Here is a 16,127-nt window from a genome sequence, read left to right as displayed (position 1 = left end):
ATGTTTGCCTTACATGCCTTTGGTCCCGGATGAACGAAAAAAAGAGGGAATCTTCTTGCTAGTAGCAGGCATCTTTTCACACAGAGCACTCACAGAAGGCCGCCACAGGCCAGACGGAGGCCGGCAGAAAGGTCAAAAAGCAAAAGATTGAGTGCATCATCCGTGAATCGAACACGGGCCTCATCGATGGCAACGATGAATTCTACCACTAGACCAATGATGCTACTTGATGTCTTTGCTTGCAATTATAGATATATAAGCTTTACCCACATATACCATGTATATCTTCCAAGGTTCTTCACTACATGATTATAGCAGCAAACTACCTTTCCGCAGGGCAAGCCGATGGCATCGCTTTAATGACTAGGTAATATAACCGCCATGTACATGATGGTCTATTACTGGACGAGTCCTTGTCCGAAAACATGCCCAACGCCGTCTTCACCAAGCAGCAATTCTCCTACCGCTGTCCTGGACGCACCCTTTGCTACGTACACATATCGCGCATAGCAGCAACAAAGATCCGTTGTTATGATATGATTCAATTGTTGAATGAACTGTCTAGACATGATGTCCAAGTTGCCGACGCAGGGTGTGTTGAAGGATTCTTTGTCTTTCCGCAGACATCGCCATCTGGGCGCATCGCGGCAGTTAGCATTCAGTCGCACGTCTGCCCGGCGCCCTTTTCAGCCTCTGGGCCATATGCTACGCCACCTGAAGATACTCAACGATACTGGGTGTTCTGTCGGCGGCATTTACTCATACTCAAGCAGCACGAGATCTCGTCCGGATATAGACAATCTAAGGAAGACAATCTCAACATGACATGATGTAAGTACAGATTCCCGAAGCTGAAAGAGGAGAAATTTGAAAAGTCATGTGTGCTCAATTTTGTCGTAATCTCATGCTATCACGATGAGGAATCCTGGTGTTCTGATATTTCCCTCTATACTAATTTGTATGATAATTTCCTAGGTAAGGCGGGCGACATATTCTCATGATCGGGTACTAGTATATCATCCCAAGGCGCCGAAAGTCGACCTTGTTAGATATCCGTTTCAAGCGAAACAAGTATCATAAGCATAGGCAGAATGATCTTCGTAGTGAGCTTCGGGGTCTTTATATCGTGTCTTCGCATTTGTTGACAGGGTCAGTGAAGACCCATTTGCCATCGAGATCATTCTTGTGACAACTGAAGATTCTTGCCCCAAATATAGTCACATCGTGGTACTGCGGACCATCGCTTGTCTTCGAACTACTGGTGCTGGTTGCATGCCCCGTTTCCCTTTCCAACAGGTGTGCGCGGGGGCTGCGTGCTGCCAGCCGGTGTCACTGGAGACTGTGTCTGCCTTGACTGCTCTGCTATATCCACGAGAGGAGTTGAGGCTACTCTGGACGGCTCCGAGGCGAGAGACCTAGCATGGGTGTCAATACCCAAGGCAATGTGCATCCCAAGGGATGAAGACGTATCTTAGAAGATCAATTGCAGGAGAGCTCAGGATGGAAGAATCCACTGACATATCTTTCAAGGCTTCCGGGATGCTTGACATGTCATTTGTTGAAGAAGAAATAACTCGCTGGTGGGATGGTGGACGAACGATCCGCCCCGGCCTTGGAGATTTTGCCTCCGGGTCACTATATTGGAGTGCTTGCAGTAGCAATACGCCTTCTTCGCAAAAGTCGAAGCCATACCGGATTCTGTACGAGGCGCAATAGAGTTGAAGTTGCTCTATTGGGTTGACAAGATACAATGTGAATACATCCAACTGCATGCACCCTACCGTCTCGTGATATGTATTGCGGGCCTGACAGAGGTACAGATAAAGGTCCAGGCTAGCTGAAAGAACTATCTTCAAAGCCGGTGGCGAGCGATCAAGTCAACCGGGTATTGTGGGGTGAGATTGAACCTCAGATGCAATTCTCAAAGTCAATCCACGTCTTGATGCAGCCAACATCCTGACATTGGAGGGTTGAGCAGAGCTTAAGGAGCGGGATGCGGATACCTTCTTCTCCCCATTCTTTAGGTATCAAGCAAAGTAAGTATCCGCTTCTTTCCTTCATTTCCCCTTGAGCGCGCTCCATTCTGGTGAAAGGATCAATGACAGTTTGACCCAAACTGTCTGTTGTGTAAGATACCCACAATGACGTGTAAAGCTCCAACAGTCGACCCCTCCGGATATGCCAAGTATATCATTCTTTGGGCGAATCCCTTCAAGGAAAGGGAAGAGCGAATTCAACGATGGGCTATTCAAGAATTATTGATATTTTTCTAGGCAGTGGAAATAGGGCTCAACTAACCTTCAGGCCGAAATTTTACACTCAGGACTATTAATTCCAACGACTCGGTCTCAAGAGGTTCAACAAGAGCAGCCATGATTGCTGACTGCGAGGTCTGGATGGATTCCATAAGATGATCGCGGAAATCTAGTTTTCAGGCCCTGGTCGAAATTTAGCCTCGCATCAATGAAACACCTCGCATCACATACCTTTCGAGTACATGCTGTCCAACAATGCTTATTTCGCTCTCTGATATATCTTTCAGAGGTCGTGGTTGACGGAAGTTGACCAAGTAGGGTGTGTCTGGAATAAGTATATGAGACAGAAAAATCATACAAAACTGTGTCATGGAAGTCGCCCGGGAGCCAGAAATGATCGTCCCGCACATCGCCCATGAGTAATTCCAAGTTTGTGCAACGCCAGAAGACGGCGAACGCGGTCACAAAACAGATTGCTGTAGTATCCTATTTCAAAATCACTGAGAGACTCGAACGCTTCGAGCCGATCCCTGAACTCGCGGCTACATTCTCCGCATGCCGCTAGAATCTGCCTTGATGCATGCCTAGGCCTGATGGACTCGATAACAAGAGCTCAAGAGTTCACATATCCGGAAGTGAACTTAGATGCACTGAGGTCGGTAATGACGCCGTAGAATGCTGGAAAGTATATCCTTTGAGAAGCTGGACACGATATACCAATGCGTTGAAACGCTCGAGCGTCGTTAAGATATGGATCGAGGGCATCTCTAACATCCATCAGCTTTCTAGGGATGCGTGAGGGAAGGCGTCGAAGCTGGGATTGTGCATCCGTCGCAGTGTAGTCAGGAAACTTCATCTGATGTGAGTTTTTGCGCAGAAATATCCTTCCGATGATGTACACACCACTTTGGCCACACACTTGCGCGTATATCTTTTCTCAAACCGAACTAGCAGCCATAGAACCTGAGTTCGGTCCTGGCTAGCACGCCTTCCTCTAGCCACTAACCTCCCCAATATCCAGTTTCTCTGGAGATCAGGAAAAGGTTTGAAGTGTTGATTCTTCCCATGCACTGAGTTAATCCAATCTGGTGGTTGCCAGTGAGGAAAGAATATGTTAGTCCACGATTGGTCATCCATGCCGTCCCCGCTTAGTGAGAAAATATTCAGCGCTCCTGAATGGTTTCGAAAGCACACCCACGAGAGGGGGAGGGGGGCGGTGTGTGGAAAGGATCTTGCGAACTGTAGGTGGAATTGAGCTCACGAGCTTCACCTGTCATATAGTATTCACATGACGAGGGAGCATATTAAGATAATGATTAAAGAAGGTTGCTGGGGGAACAAGAGGAATTGTAGTGCCTGCTCCGCGGATTGGAAAAGTAGCGGGTCAAAGGGCATGTATACTGGTATATAGCTCGGGGCGATCCGCTACAACTTGTACGTAGTCTTTGATTCTGTCCCGATGGCGGTGAGCAATTTTAGCCTATGTTAAGCTTATGCTTGGTATATCGTAATCTTGATTTTATAGTTAGCTATAATTCTTAGAAAGTAGCTAATCTAGGAAGAATCTTCACGGGCAGCAAGCCAAAGGCCTGACGCGGAAGGGGATAAGCCAGAATAACGATACGTGTGCTTGCTTGAACGGCTGCGAAAGCGTCGCGAAGGCTGTCTCGTAAACCTCTTTGTCTTTCATCTTCCCATCATCAAGGAACTTCTGTATGTTCGGCGCCCAATATGATGTGATGGTTCGCTCAAACTCAACCATCTCAGCGTCATGCGGTTTCTTGAATCTCTGTGGTATATGGTTTATGAATATAATATATAATAAGCCTCTGGGGATTTCAGGGGCATGAGAATACCAAAAATCCCCTATATCCCACCTTTTCCTCATGAAGCTTGCCAGGCCAAAGGTTTTGTTCCCTCCTTGACGAAGACTCTGTTCTTCCTTCTCGAAGATAACCATGAATTCGGCATGCGCTTCAGCAGAAGTATTTATATGCTCCCCTGATTTAATTGACCCACCCCACGGCTAGCGAGCCAATATGGCGGATAAAGCATTTCGACCGGTAGTGAATATTTCCACTCCAGATCGATGAGTGACTGCGAGGGGGTCACAAGGAGTGAGATGGAGCTCCTCCGTAGAGATAAAGATAAAGGGAAGGAAGCCCTTCCCGAGACCGTTAGTCTTGTGTGGGGTGGGTGGACTTGGCCCAGGCTAAACGATTCCCCGGACTTGATCGACTTCTACCCCTTCGGTGCCAGTTCACAGATCCCTGGGCGTTTGCATCTTTTCTTTTTGGAGACCCCGTGCTCAGTCCTTGGTCATTACTTGCGATGAAGTCTACAGTCTGTCCCTTGTCTGGAAAAGAAGCGGGCAAGGTCCGGAATTATCCATAGTATGAAGTTTTGAGTACCTGGTTTTGCTATGCGCCGGAGGGCGGTGAACAATCTAATTTATCGTATCGGCAGTTCCTATCGAAAGGATCGATCGGAAATGCGCCTTTCGATTTCAGTCCTTACATGCTTGACGAGGCTCAATTGACTTCATCATGACAGTGGGCGCCTTTTCTGAATGGCGCAAGCTGCCTGTGAGCTTGAGTGAGTTGTGTATCAACACCACCCTACGCTGTGGACAATCCTTCCGGTCATTCTACCCCGACTCTCTCCTCCGCCACTCAGCGCCTTGCATCGTATCATGATCGCGGAAAACTAATCCCAGTCTTTGGTAAATAACAGATGGCACAATGTTTCTGACAGCGATGAATGGCGCTGCGTTCTCCATGGCCGACTCGTCTCACTGAAGCAAGACCCGACCTACCTCTACTACCGAACCTATCTCCCCTTCCAACCTCCAAAGACCATCTCCCCGCTACAACCTCCGTCACCTCGTCAACAAACTACTAACGGACGCAACTCCCTTCACCACTTACGAAACATCAGCGATGACACCTCCGCCGCTACCGCCGCCATAGACACAGACCCCATCCTCCCCCTCCTAACCGCCTACTTCAACCTCCCCGCCAACCTCACCAACCTGTACGAAGGGTGGTCTAAGCACGACGCAAATTTCCGCAAGAAGGCGCCGCAGTTTACGGGGATCCGCATATTACGACAAGACGCGTGGGAGGCACTCATCGGCTTCATCTGCAGCAGCAACAACAACATATCGCGCATCACGCAGATGGTCGAGAAGATCTGCCTGCGGTACGGGCCCTTCGTGGCGAGTGTCGACGGCCGCGCGTACCACGATTTTCCCTCACCGGAGGCGTTGGTCGCCGAGACTGATGACGAGGATGTCGAGGCTACCCTGCGCGGGCTCGGATTCGGGTACCGCGCTAAGTATATCTGTCAGACCGCGCGGATTGTCGCGCTGGAGCGGGAGAAGGGCTGGTTGGAGGGGTTGCGGAACCCAGAGTCGGTGGCGTTAGGGAGCGTTGCGGTGGGCGAGGGCTCTCCTGTTAATAATAGTGATAGTGGCGAAGAGTGGAAGGAGGAAGGCAGGGAGGGGTATCGTCTTGCTCATGCCAAGTTGTTGGAGTTGCAAGGAGTTGGGCCTAAGGTTGCCGACTGTGTTTGTTTGATGGGTCTAGGGTGGGGAGAGGCCGTCCCGGTCGATACTCATGGTGAGTTTTCCCCGCTCCATTTGTTATTGATGAGGGATGATATCTGATAGGGATACTGTATACAGTATGGCAGATTGCACAAAGGGATTACAAGTTCGGAAAGGGGTCAAACAAGTCTCTCAACAAGGTGCTGTATGATGCCGTGGGCAATCATTTCCGCAAGCTTTGGGGAAAGGAGGCTGGCTGGGCTCAGAGTGTGCTGTTCACGGCAAATCTGAGATCTTTCTCAGATCGTCTGGCGGCGACTTCTTCCAACGTGGGTGTCAAGGTGGAAGTCAAGGAAGAGGAAGATGAGGGTGTTGAGGTCAAGACGGAGGTGACGACGGCCACGACCATCCCTGTGAAGAGGGCAGGAAGTGAAAATGGTGTCGAGATCAAGGCCGAGGATGAGAAAGACACCCATGCTGTTCTGCAGGCCTCGCAGACGACGACAACGAGACGAATGTCGAAACGGCTCCGGAAACGGTGAGGCTATGTGAATATACCTTGTACCATATTTCTTGCATATATTTGCATCTCTGCTTAGGTTTGTTCGGAGAGCATTATGGGTATGAAAGACTGCTTAGAGGATTGTATAGAGGAAGCTCAGTCAATAGATCAAAAATATAATGGTTGTCCATCATGATCGAAGAAAGAGTCTATCATACGCAACAATGGGAGAGCTGCCCATCCATGATAGCTCTCACCCCAACGATCTTGAAGCTTTCGTTCACGCCGAGCTCGTGCCAAGACAACGTATTTCTCGAACAGCTGCTTGGCAGCTGAAGCTTTCAGAAAGCCCTTCTTTGGCTTGGCATAGTTATTCTCTGAAGGCTGCGTCGAGACACAGCTTATTGCTCGTTGCTTTGATCAACTATAATAGCAATTCAAAACCTGGCTTTGAATCTCTAGTGATTACGAGTCAGGTCAATTGGAGTCAATTCAACCCCCACACTCATCAGTGAATGCTGAGAGAGCCGAAATGCTACGCTACCCCACACTTGAAGCTAAACGGTCTGGTAGTTGAGAAAGATAATGACTATCTAGATAGGTAGCCTCTCCGACCTCGGCAGTAGCCAAGGAAAATGGGACTGACAAGTCCCCGCCAGGTATTTCACACGGCACTTTTGACCACAAGCTGGCCCGTGGGGAAGAGCAATTGGCGGGGTGAAAATGTCCGGCATCGGGAAAGGGATCCCGATTGATTAGTTAGACGGAGTAAAATGAGTAGAAATGAGTGACGAACCATGGCATGATCCCAATTACCCGGTCTGGTGGACTATACGATTAGGCTCGTTACCGGGTTAGTTCAGCTCTCCCCTTCGCATCCCGCGACAGACATTCCAATGGTCCAGAAGTACGGAGTAGCCAGCCGTACGGATGCTCCTTGTACGTACCCGACTCCGCGTGTGACTCCGGACAACCGATGGACGGGTGTCATGATATCCCAGTATCCTGATGGCTTAATGAGTCTGTCGGCCAGTCAGACCAGAGCTGATGTTGCATAGACTCGGCCAGAAGGAGGAGCGAATGGTCAGGAGTGTTCGGGGTGAGACTGGCATATGGGCGCGCGTGACACCACATGACCGGCGAAAAAGGGAGAAAAGCCCTTCGGCCGGGCTCCGCGTGGCTTGTGAAGACAGTGGGTCGAGAAAGGTAAAAAGGTCAACGCTCAGCTTCATTTGGTTGAGTTTCGGTGGGCATCCCCTTGGCACTCTTAAGAGTACCAATTATTTACCCCGCGTTGGTAAAGACTGGGGATTCGGGGAGGTTAAGTGGGGGTGTGGTGAGTTGAAAACACAGAGGGGCCCTGGTCCGCGAAGGTCACAGGAGAATAGCCACAACGAACGGGTAAGACTTTACTCCTACGTACGAGTTATTCGATAGCCAGCAACAACCGATTGAGATTGAAAGTAGACGTCATGGCTTGCCAGACTCGAAGGTTCACGAAGATATGGAACTGTGGCAGAACAAGAATTTGTGGGGGGTCTCTTGGCCTCCGGGGAAAGCTTGGCGATGGGGGAGAAACAGAAGTCAATAAACCGCATTTTGATCATCGGAGATAGAAAAGTTGGTCATCATGATGGAAGAAGGTGGGAAGATAAAGGTAGGATAAACAAAGAGGGAATTTGGGAAAAGAGGAAGAGAGTCTAGGCGCAGGAGCAGCTGCTTCTCTCTGACTCAGATTATGCCCCAGTTCTCCTCTCTATCGTCTCTATCTTCCTCCCCCGCGTGGTTTTGATTCGACCCAGGTGTCAGCTTCCATTGCCTCATGTGAGTGATCGGCAAGAGTCCGAAAGGTTAACCAGCGAACCTGAACCTTAGACCCAAACCATGCCCAGTAACTCTGGAGGCAGTCAGTGGCTTCGACCCGGTGAGAAATCGCGGGGTCTGTCGTCCTCATGGCCTCGGCGAACAAATCACCTGCCCGACGTCGGCCTGTTTAACGACGCGGCCGAGTCTTAATTTTCAGTCCTTTTCTTTAAATTGTTTATTCTCCCCCTTGTTACTTCTGGCTTTACTCCTTACCCTGGCTTTGAGTCCTTTGCAGCCAAAGATCAGTAGTCTGCTCTGCTATCCACCATGGCCCACCTCAAGGAGGACGGGCCCTCGCGCGCTGTTCAGCATCATGCTTCGGATGGAGATGACTTGCCATCAATGAGTATTGGAAAATACCTGATTACTCGAGTTCCAACCCTAGTGCCGCCCATGAATCCTGCTCCCAATCCTATCAAAGCTCTTACTCTGCTCACAGGCAAGCAATGGCTCTTCTTCGGGGTAGGTGGCTCTCGAAACACATCTGCCCAAATCCTTTACTCATAGTGGCAACCTTAGGTCGCTTTCTTCGGTTGGACATGGGATGCCTTTGATTTCTTTACCGTCTCTTTGACCACCACTGAGCTCGCAGAATCCTTCGATAAATCAGTAACAGATATCACCTGGGGTATCACCCTGGTGCTGATGCTCCGGTCCATCGGATCGATCGCCTTTGGCATAGCCGCCGACCGATGGGGCCGAAAATGGCCCTTTATTGTGAACAACCTCTTGTTCATAGTGTTGGAGCTAGGGACAGGGTTCTCTCGGACATATCGCGAGTTCCTGGCTTGTCGTGCTCTCTTTGGAATTGCCATGGGAGGCCTATACGGCAACGCTGCTGCTACTGCGCTTGAAGACTGTCCAATGGAGGCGCGTGGAATTGTTTCGGGTCTGCTTCAACAAGGCTATGCATTTGGGTATCTGCTGGCAACTGCTTTCGCGCGCGGGCTGGTTGGCACGACCTCGCACGGGTGGAGACCCCTGTTCTGGTTTGGGGCATGCCCTCCAGTCTTGATTATTATCTATCGGCTATGTCTGCCCGAGACCGACGCCTTCATCGAGCGCCAGAGGACTCGAAATGCTGTCCGAGGTGGAGTGACATCGACCTTCCTATCGGAGGGCCGGACAGCCTTGAAGCGACACTGGTTGCTCTTGATCTATCTCGTTTTGCTGATGGCAGGTTTCAATTTCATGGTACTTACTTCCCCTTCTATGATTCGGTCGCCGCCCCACTAATTTTTCTCAGTCTCATGGCTCGCAAGATCTCTACCCGACCATGCTCAAGAGTCAGTTTGGCTTCTCGGCTGATGCCGTCACTGTTACCCAAGTTGTTGCCAACTTGGGAGCATTGACGGGAGGAACCCTGTGCGGCTGGGCGAGTCAGATCTTCGGACGACGATTTTCAATCATCGTGGTCAGCATCGTCGGCGGTGCCCTCCTCTACCCATACACTTTCGTGACCTCGACAAACGTCACGGCGGCTGCCTTCTTCGAGCAATTTTGCGTGCAGGGTGCTTGGGGTGTGATTCCCATCCACCTGATGGAGCTGTCCCCAGGCTCGATTCGCACTTTTGCCGTGGGTACGGCTTACCAGCTGGGTAACCTGGTGTCGTCGGCTAGCTCTACGATTGAATCGACGATCGGAGAACGGTTCCCCCTTCCCCCTTCGGATACCGGAGCCAAACGGTACCAGTATGGCAAGGTGATCTGCATCTTCATGGGATGTGTGTACGCATATGTGATTTTGATCACCTTCTTGGGTCCTGAGCGGCTGGGGCGTCAGTTCGATGTCGCGCACGATGCGGACATGGCGGAAGTGACGGCCCATCGCGGCGTGGATGGTGAGAATACCGAGAGTGACCCAGAGAAGGGCACCGTGCGGACACTAGAAGGTTGATTGACGCGACGAAAATGCTTTTGTTTACTTTTAGTATGAAGAAATCTACGATGCAACGATTCAGCATTCAAATATTTATGGACTACTTGAGGAATGAAGAATGTGGTGGCGGCGATTTCTGAGCCCTAGCCATGCATAGCCATACATCTAATTGGATTCCGATTTGTTGCCCGACGATATCAAGTCTTCAGGGACCGTAGTGTTTTTCATACAAAGATCGAGAACAATCCCTGGAAGAAAGTGAACAAGTTGCAATCTGTTAAGGAAACTAGGTATAAATTGCATTCGAAGCGAGGTGCTTGCGGAATCTGGGCTCGGACCGAGTCAGCCAAGGCACGGGGCACACCAAGATGCAGTCCAATCCACACTCGCAACGGGGCCTTATCAGCATCTGCTTAATTCGAATGGGCTCATTGTCTCAAGTTGAGATAGTCACAGGGTTGAAGTCTCTTCATATGCCTTTCTAGATCAGGATGCCAGATTGAAAGAACAGGTAAGCTCACCTAAGCTTCCATGCAGCGCGGTGCATGTGTGGAGCGAAAGTGACTTGTCCGAGTCTTGGGGGCCGGGGAAAAGCAGCGGGATTTATAGATGTTGGCTGGCAACCCCGCACGGTTGACCCCTGCAGGGATAATGCGTGGTCTGATGTATAGTATAATTTGGAAATCAACACGAGAAATCCATGTAGTTACTACAATGCTATATTTTGTTTGTAGATGATGCATGATATGTACAGTGCCGATTTGTGTATGTACTGCACAGTATGTATGTATAATGCTTGGTCTGTTCTCCATCCACTTACTCATCATGCGGGCTGGTGGTGGAGCCTGGATTGCCTCAGGGTCTTACCTGCCGTGGACTCTAGAGTATGTGTGGAGCGAGCAAGCCTTGGAGCGTTCCTCAATTGACCATGTAGACTGTCAATGGACTGTACACAACTTTGCTTGACTCGAATTGGGCTGGAGAATGAGATAGCTGTCAGGCTGACTCGATTTATGGGTCCCTGGCATCTCTTGTCCCTTGAATCCAAGCCGACCAGCGATGTGACGCTGACTTCATGACATCCAGTCTGGAGACTGGTTCCCAAGAGTGCGCAGGATGAGGAAGAGAAGGAGATTTTCCCACTGCCATCATAAGGGAGTTGTCGGAACCCTTGTATAACTAGCAAACCTCACTGCTCGGTTGTACTCAGTTACTACTGCGTAGTCAACTACCACGTCTTGGTGAGAAACAGGCAGATGTCGATCGTGGCTCGATCGTGCCGACTTGCATCCGCCAAGCCCGTTCCGTCTGCGGTGCCAAAAAAGAACCTCAACCAACTCTGCTTGATTGCCTCGCCTCGCTTCCCTGTTACCACTACTGCTACTACTGCTGCTGCTGCTGCTTGCCTTTTCCCTCCTGGTGGCCATCCTTCGAACGCGACTCGCCCACCTTCTTTCATCACTTCACAATCCCTCCGAGCTTCCTCTGGCCTCCTCCCCGTTACCGGTTTTCCTTTCCTACTATCTTCGCTCCTCCTCGTTCCCCTCCTTATCGCCTCCGTCGGTCGCTCGTTCGTCCTCCCGCGAAGCCCCCAGCTCGTTCGCTTTAGGGGTCCATTCGGTCTTGGAACCAACCACAAACATTCTAGAGAGGTGGAAGGACAGGGAATCACGGCACGACTTATACAATCATTCAGCTAGTCAGCCTAATTCGTGCTTGTCCGTTCATTCGCTGGTTTCTCGAGTTCGCCCATCGTCGCATTCCAGCCTTCGACTTCCACGGACGGATCCCCTTGCCGCCGTCCACCGTTTCCGCACACTTTCTCCCCCAACTCAAGTTCTCGGTCTCTCTCACGTACTGGATGATTCCATCGACTGCGGCCACTTCCAATGCACAGACGCTCGTCTGGCTCGCCGGCCGAGGACGACGCTGAAGACTCCGTGATCACCGTCTCTCGAACCCAGACTGAGCCCAGCCATGTTCCCCATGTTCTCGATCCGCCGGAAAAATCCCGCTCGCAGGCAGCTAGAACCGGCACCAGCTTCGACCTGCGGCGAGACACCACAGGCACCTCTAATACACGCTCTAGAAACTCGAGCCTCTGGCGCACTCCCTCTTCCTCGCACGAATCCCGTTCCTCGTCGGTTATGACGCCGCTGGCCTCCCAGCGACTACCCATGGAAGCTTCCCCCGATGGCCAGCATCGCTTTCGTCCCTCGCACCTCCGCAGTCCCTGGCCGATCTCCGTTCTAGCGGCGCTCACTACGCTCATTGCCTCCATATTCCTATTCTTCATCTGTCGGTCTTTCACCGTACGCCAAGTCGGCGGTGATGGATGTGGCATCCCCGTGATGAGCCCCACGTTCATCCGCATGGTCGGATTCGATACGGAACATACTCGCTTTGCCAGCAAATACAATCTGTTTCTCTATCGGGAAGAAGGGGTGGACCCGTATAACCAAGAAAATCTCGGGGTAAGTTTGTGGTTCATGCTATTCTTAAGCTCTTCACTGTCCCCTAGCCCGTGCTGATAGTTTATCGTGGTCATAGTTGAATGGCGCCCCGGTACTCTTCTTGCCTGGAAATGCTGGCAGTTACCGACAAGTTCGCTCCTTGGCTGCCGAAGCATCGCGACACTATGCCGACGTGGTCCGTCATGACCAAGAACGTCTTAAGGCGGGAACTCGCAGTCTGGATTTTTTCATGATCGACTTCAACGAGGACATGGCGGCCTTTCATGGTCAAACGCTGCTGGACCAAGCGGAATACGTCAACGAAGCCATCTCGTACATCCTATCGCTCTACCACGATCCCCGCCGGTCGCGCAGAGATCCCACTCTGCCAGACCCGAGCTCTGTCATCCTGATCGGACACTCAATGGGAGGGATTGTGTCTCGTACCGCTTTGACCATGGCGAATTATCAGGCAAATACCGTAAATACCATTATCACCATGTCGGCGCCGCACGCGAAGCCCCCGGTTTCGTTTGAATCGGACATTGTGCACACCTACAAACAGATCAACGATTACTGGCGCGACGCCTACTCACAGACATGGGCCAACAACAATCCGCTATGGCACCTGACGCTGATATCCATCGCCGGCGGTTCCCGTGACACAGTGGTTCCTTCTGACTACGCCAGCATCTCATCGCTCGTTCCGGAAACGCACGGCTTCACGGTCTTTACATCCACCATTCCGGACGTTTGGATAGGGATGGACCATTTGTCTATTACATGGTGTGATCAATTCCGCAAGGCAATCATCAAGTCACTATTTGATGTTGTAGATGTTCGTCGGGCCAGCCAAACGAAACCGAGAGCTGAGCGCATGCGGATTTTCAAGAAATGGTATTTGACTGGGCTGGAAAGTGTGGCAGAGCGAACGCTCCCTCAACAAGGTACAAATTACAAAACGCTTCCCGCTAGATATGTCACTAACATGCCTTGTAGAGCCTAGCACGCTATTGACATTAGAGGACAGCACCAACACCATCCTTCCCCAAGGCCAGCGACTGGTACTTCGTGAGTTTGGTCAGGATACCGGCCCGAACGTCCATCTGCTGCCAGTTCCTCCGCAAGGTGTGTCAGGGAAAAAGTTTACGCTACTTACAAGCCAGCAACTTGACAAGACGGGGGAGCACGGGACTCTGGAGGTTCTGTTTTGCAGCGTTTTCCCCATGCACAATGGCAAATTTGCCGGCGTATTCTCGATAAACATGGACTTCTCCGGTGGCAGTACGGGCTCAACTCGCCTTGCTTGCAAGAATGCCGCTGAGGATGGCATTCACTTGCCGGCATCCACGCATTTCTCAAAACATGCTTACGACAGAGTGACTCCATTCTCATACCTACAATATGATCTGGAGGACCTTGCGGAGCACCAGTTCGTGGCGGTCGTTGACAAAGCCCGTTCGCCGACCCGCGGATGGGTCGTAGCTGAGTTCTCTGATAGCTCGGACTCCGTGATCAGAGCTCATGTGGGCTTGGGGGGTCTCCTCAGTGCTGGAGTGAAGATGCGACTGCCGGCCAACCGTCCGATGCTCACGGAGGTCAAGATTCCTGCGTTGCATTCGAGTCTGCTGAATTACAAGCTCAAGATCGTGCGACGGGGCCCGCGGCACCAGCAGGAGCTATTTGCTCCGTTGTTGCGTCAGTCGATCCCGGATCCGCACGAGTCGAAATTTTTCGTCAATGTTCAGCATGTCCATGTTAACCTGCACGGTGTTGCGCCCTTCATGCCTCCTCCGCTTCGCGAGCAGGCAGCCCTAGGCGGAGTATCTTTTCAACTGTGGACGGACCCGACTTGCGAGTCATCGGTCGATATATCCTTGGCAGTTGATATTCTAGGTAGCTTGGGCGAGCTTGTGATGCGGTACCGCACTGTCTTCGCGGCTTTTCCAGTCCTTGTGATCGCCTTGGTCCTCCGCAAGCAGTTCCAGGTGTATAACGAAACCGGCTATTTCATCACCTTTCTGGAAGGCCTTGACAGCACTATACGGTCGTCTCTGCCCCTGCTGCTACTGGCTATGTCCCTGCTGGCTTCCTCCCTGGCTACATCGAGCACTCTGCCGCCACGTGATGAGATGTTCCATTGGCGCACGAACGCTACGGAAACTCCAGTGGACTATACGAAGAACGATCTACTTCTGGGTTCTCAGGATGCCTTCTTCTGGTTCTTGGTGCCCGTCTTCGGTATGATCAGTGTGGGCGTTTGTGTCCTGATCAATTATGTCGCATTGTCTCTTCTGTCAGTGTTGACATTCGTATATGGTCTATTGAACAGCCGGTCAGGTTACATCAAGCGGGATGATAAAGGGTAAGTTCTTTCTTGGTCTGGCCTAATAACATTTTCACTGACCGCCTCGTCAGAAACCTTTCGCTGTTCTCAGCTCCTTCACCTAGACGGCGTTTGATCAACACGGTTATCCTGTTGGTACTTGTCTCTACGGTGGTTCCTTACCAGTTTGCCTACATGGTGGCTTGCATTGTGCAACTAGCTACTTGCGTTCGCGCCCAGTGGCATGCCAAAGAGACTGTATGACCATTCAATCCTGAATCATGGATCTCTTTAACCCTTGCTAATCTCAATTTCTAGAACTCCACAACACACTACAACTTCGCAAACTATACCTACTCAATCTTTTTGTTGATGCTCTGGATCCTTCCGATCAACATTCTTGTTCTGCTTGTTTGGGCGCACAATCTCGTGGTCCACTGGTTTATGCCTTTCTCATCTCATCACAATGTCCTGTCCATCATGCCTTTCATTCTGCTTGTGGAGGCTATGACGACGGGAACCATGATCCCCCGCGTGACCACACGGTATGAACCTCTGCATGTATTTGAAGCTACTTGCGGCACTGGAGACTGACAGTACTAGATTAAAAACCATTACATCTGTTCTCCTCTTTGCGATCGCGGTCTACTCGGCGGTCTACGGAGTATCTTACGCCTACCTGCTCCATCATCTGACTAACATACTGGCTGGCTGGCTGGTTGTGATCTACCTGTTCGGCAGCGGCTTCTCAGTCCGTCGATTGTGGCGGTTGGTGGATGGAGATGAAGGGGCGCCCGCGTCTTCGGAAGCCGGTAGTCACATGAAGAAAAAGCCGTGATGGTTGTCTAGCAACGCGGAGTGTTCTTTTCTCTTTCGCTGCTTATATCTTGCTTCTCTTCTTTGTTGCATTTTGCCGGTTGCCCTTGTTGGGGCCATGATTATAAGGAGTTTACTTGTCGTTTGCTTTGGAGCGGTGTTGTGAGTGCCTTTTTTTGTCCGTCAGAAAGACGGATCATGTACAGGATTTTTGCTTCCGTAACTCCCCGATCTATCCGCACAATTGAGTCGTCTGTATATACGGTGGAAAACTGGGATATAGACTTTTGCCGAAAGAGATGATTCTTGTCACGCAGAATCCGATGCGGATTGGTCTCTCCAATGGTGGCTTGTGCTTTTGTAGTCAAGAGCTCTTTTGAGCTGAGTTGCAGGATCGGGCGACCTTCTGCCGAGTGGGTCAAAATCACTACCAAGTCTTCTCTCAACCTGTGGCCAACAAATCCCGTCCGAAATTTGGGTCAA

General features: G+C 50.9%; 8 protein-coding genes and 1 non-coding gene across 9 annotated transcripts; 5 read left to right on the top strand and 4 right to left on the bottom strand.

Moving 5' to 3' along the window:
* Positions 1-152: 152 nt before the first annotated feature.
* On the bottom strand, positions 153-223 carry BP01DRAFT_t34. Its single transcript has one exon. It is a non-coding gene; the product is annotated as a tRNA-Gly (tRNA).
* A 1,685-nt stretch (positions 224-1,908) lies between these two features.
* BP01DRAFT_362541 (uncharacterized protein) lies at positions 1,909-2,499 on the bottom strand (the record flags this gene model as incomplete). Its single annotated transcript, XM_025576226.1, has 3 exons — positions 1,909-2,120; positions 2,299-2,424; positions 2,487-2,499. The coding sequence occupies 3 exons, from the start codon at positions 2,497-2,499 to the stop codon at positions 1,909-1,911; spliced, it is 351 nt and encodes a 116-aa protein (XP_025434786.1).
* A 271-nt stretch (positions 2,500-2,770) lies between these two features.
* Positions 2,771-3,658, bottom strand: BP01DRAFT_112882 (uncharacterized protein). Its single transcript, XM_025570335.1, has 2 exons — positions 3,159-3,658; positions 2,771-3,105 (listed from the first exon to the last, which is right to left on the bottom strand). The coding sequence occupies exons 1-2, from the start codon at positions 3,390-3,392 to the stop codon at positions 2,869-2,871; spliced, it is 471 nt and encodes a 156-aa protein (XP_025434785.1). The 5' UTR covers positions 3,393-3,658; the 3' UTR covers positions 2,771-2,868.
* Position 3,659: 1 nt separating this feature from the next.
* BP01DRAFT_112887 (uncharacterized protein) lies at positions 3,660-4,396 on the bottom strand. The gene has a single exon (XM_025570336.1). The coding sequence runs from the start codon at positions 4,213-4,215 to the stop codon at positions 3,823-3,825; it is 393 nt and encodes a 130-aa protein (XP_025434784.1). The 5' UTR covers positions 4,216-4,396; the 3' UTR covers positions 3,660-3,822.
* A 405-nt stretch (positions 4,397-4,801) lies between these two features.
* BP01DRAFT_332816 (8-oxoguanine glycosylase OGG1) lies at positions 4,802-6,493 on the top strand (the record flags this gene model as incomplete). Its single annotated transcript, XM_025573109.1, has 3 exons — positions 4,802-4,896; positions 4,989-5,875; positions 5,941-6,493. The coding sequence occupies 3 exons, from the start codon at positions 4,802-4,804 to the stop codon at positions 6,342-6,344; spliced, it is 1,386 nt and encodes a 461-aa protein (XP_025434783.1). The 3' UTR covers positions 6,345-6,493.
* A 592-nt stretch (positions 6,494-7,085) lies between these two features.
* Positions 7,086-8,039, top strand: BP01DRAFT_112871 (uncharacterized protein). The gene is made up of 2 exons (XM_025570334.1): positions 7,086-7,705; positions 7,772-8,039. Exons 1-2 carry the CDS (start codon positions 7,352-7,354, stop codon positions 8,006-8,008), a joined length of 591 nt encoding a protein of 196 aa, XP_025434782.1. The 5' UTR covers positions 7,086-7,351; the 3' UTR covers positions 8,009-8,039.
* A 309-nt stretch (positions 8,040-8,348) lies between these two features.
* BP01DRAFT_112797 (sugar transporter family protein) lies at positions 8,349-10,245 on the top strand. The gene is made up of 3 exons (XM_025570333.1): positions 8,349-8,632; positions 8,690-9,364; positions 9,417-10,245. The coding sequence occupies exons 1-3, from the start codon at positions 8,438-8,440 to the stop codon at positions 10,065-10,067; spliced, it is 1,521 nt and encodes a 506-aa protein (XP_025434781.1). The 5' UTR covers positions 8,349-8,437; the 3' UTR covers positions 10,068-10,245.
* A 1,009-nt stretch (positions 10,246-11,254) lies between these two features.
* BP01DRAFT_112666 (uncharacterized protein) lies at positions 11,255-11,844 on the top strand. The gene has a single exon (XM_025570331.1). The coding sequence runs from the start codon at positions 11,306-11,308 to the stop codon at positions 11,747-11,749; it is 444 nt and encodes a 147-aa protein (XP_025434780.1). The 5' UTR covers positions 11,255-11,305; the 3' UTR covers positions 11,750-11,844.
* BP01DRAFT_112667 (GPI inositol-deacylase) lies at positions 11,845-15,895 on the top strand. The gene is made up of 6 exons (XM_025570332.1): positions 11,845-12,523; positions 12,600-13,449; positions 13,502-14,867; positions 14,921-15,086; positions 15,147-15,373; positions 15,432-15,895. Exons 1-6 carry the CDS (start codon positions 11,939-11,941, stop codon positions 15,664-15,666), a joined length of 3,429 nt encoding a protein of 1,142 aa, XP_025434779.1. The 5' UTR covers positions 11,845-11,938; the 3' UTR covers positions 15,667-15,895.
* Positions 15,896-16,127: the final 232 nt, after the last annotated feature.

The sequence above is a fragment of the Aspergillus saccharolyticus genome (genome assembly GCF_003184585.1).
Source record: "Aspergillus saccharolyticus JOP 1030-1 unplaced genomic scaffold BP01scaffold_3, whole genome shotgun sequence".
Classification (NCBI taxonomy): Eukaryota; Fungi; Ascomycota; class Eurotiomycetes; order Eurotiales; family Aspergillaceae; genus Aspergillus; species Aspergillus saccharolyticus.
This window is presented reverse-complemented; position numbering and strand designations above follow the sequence as displayed.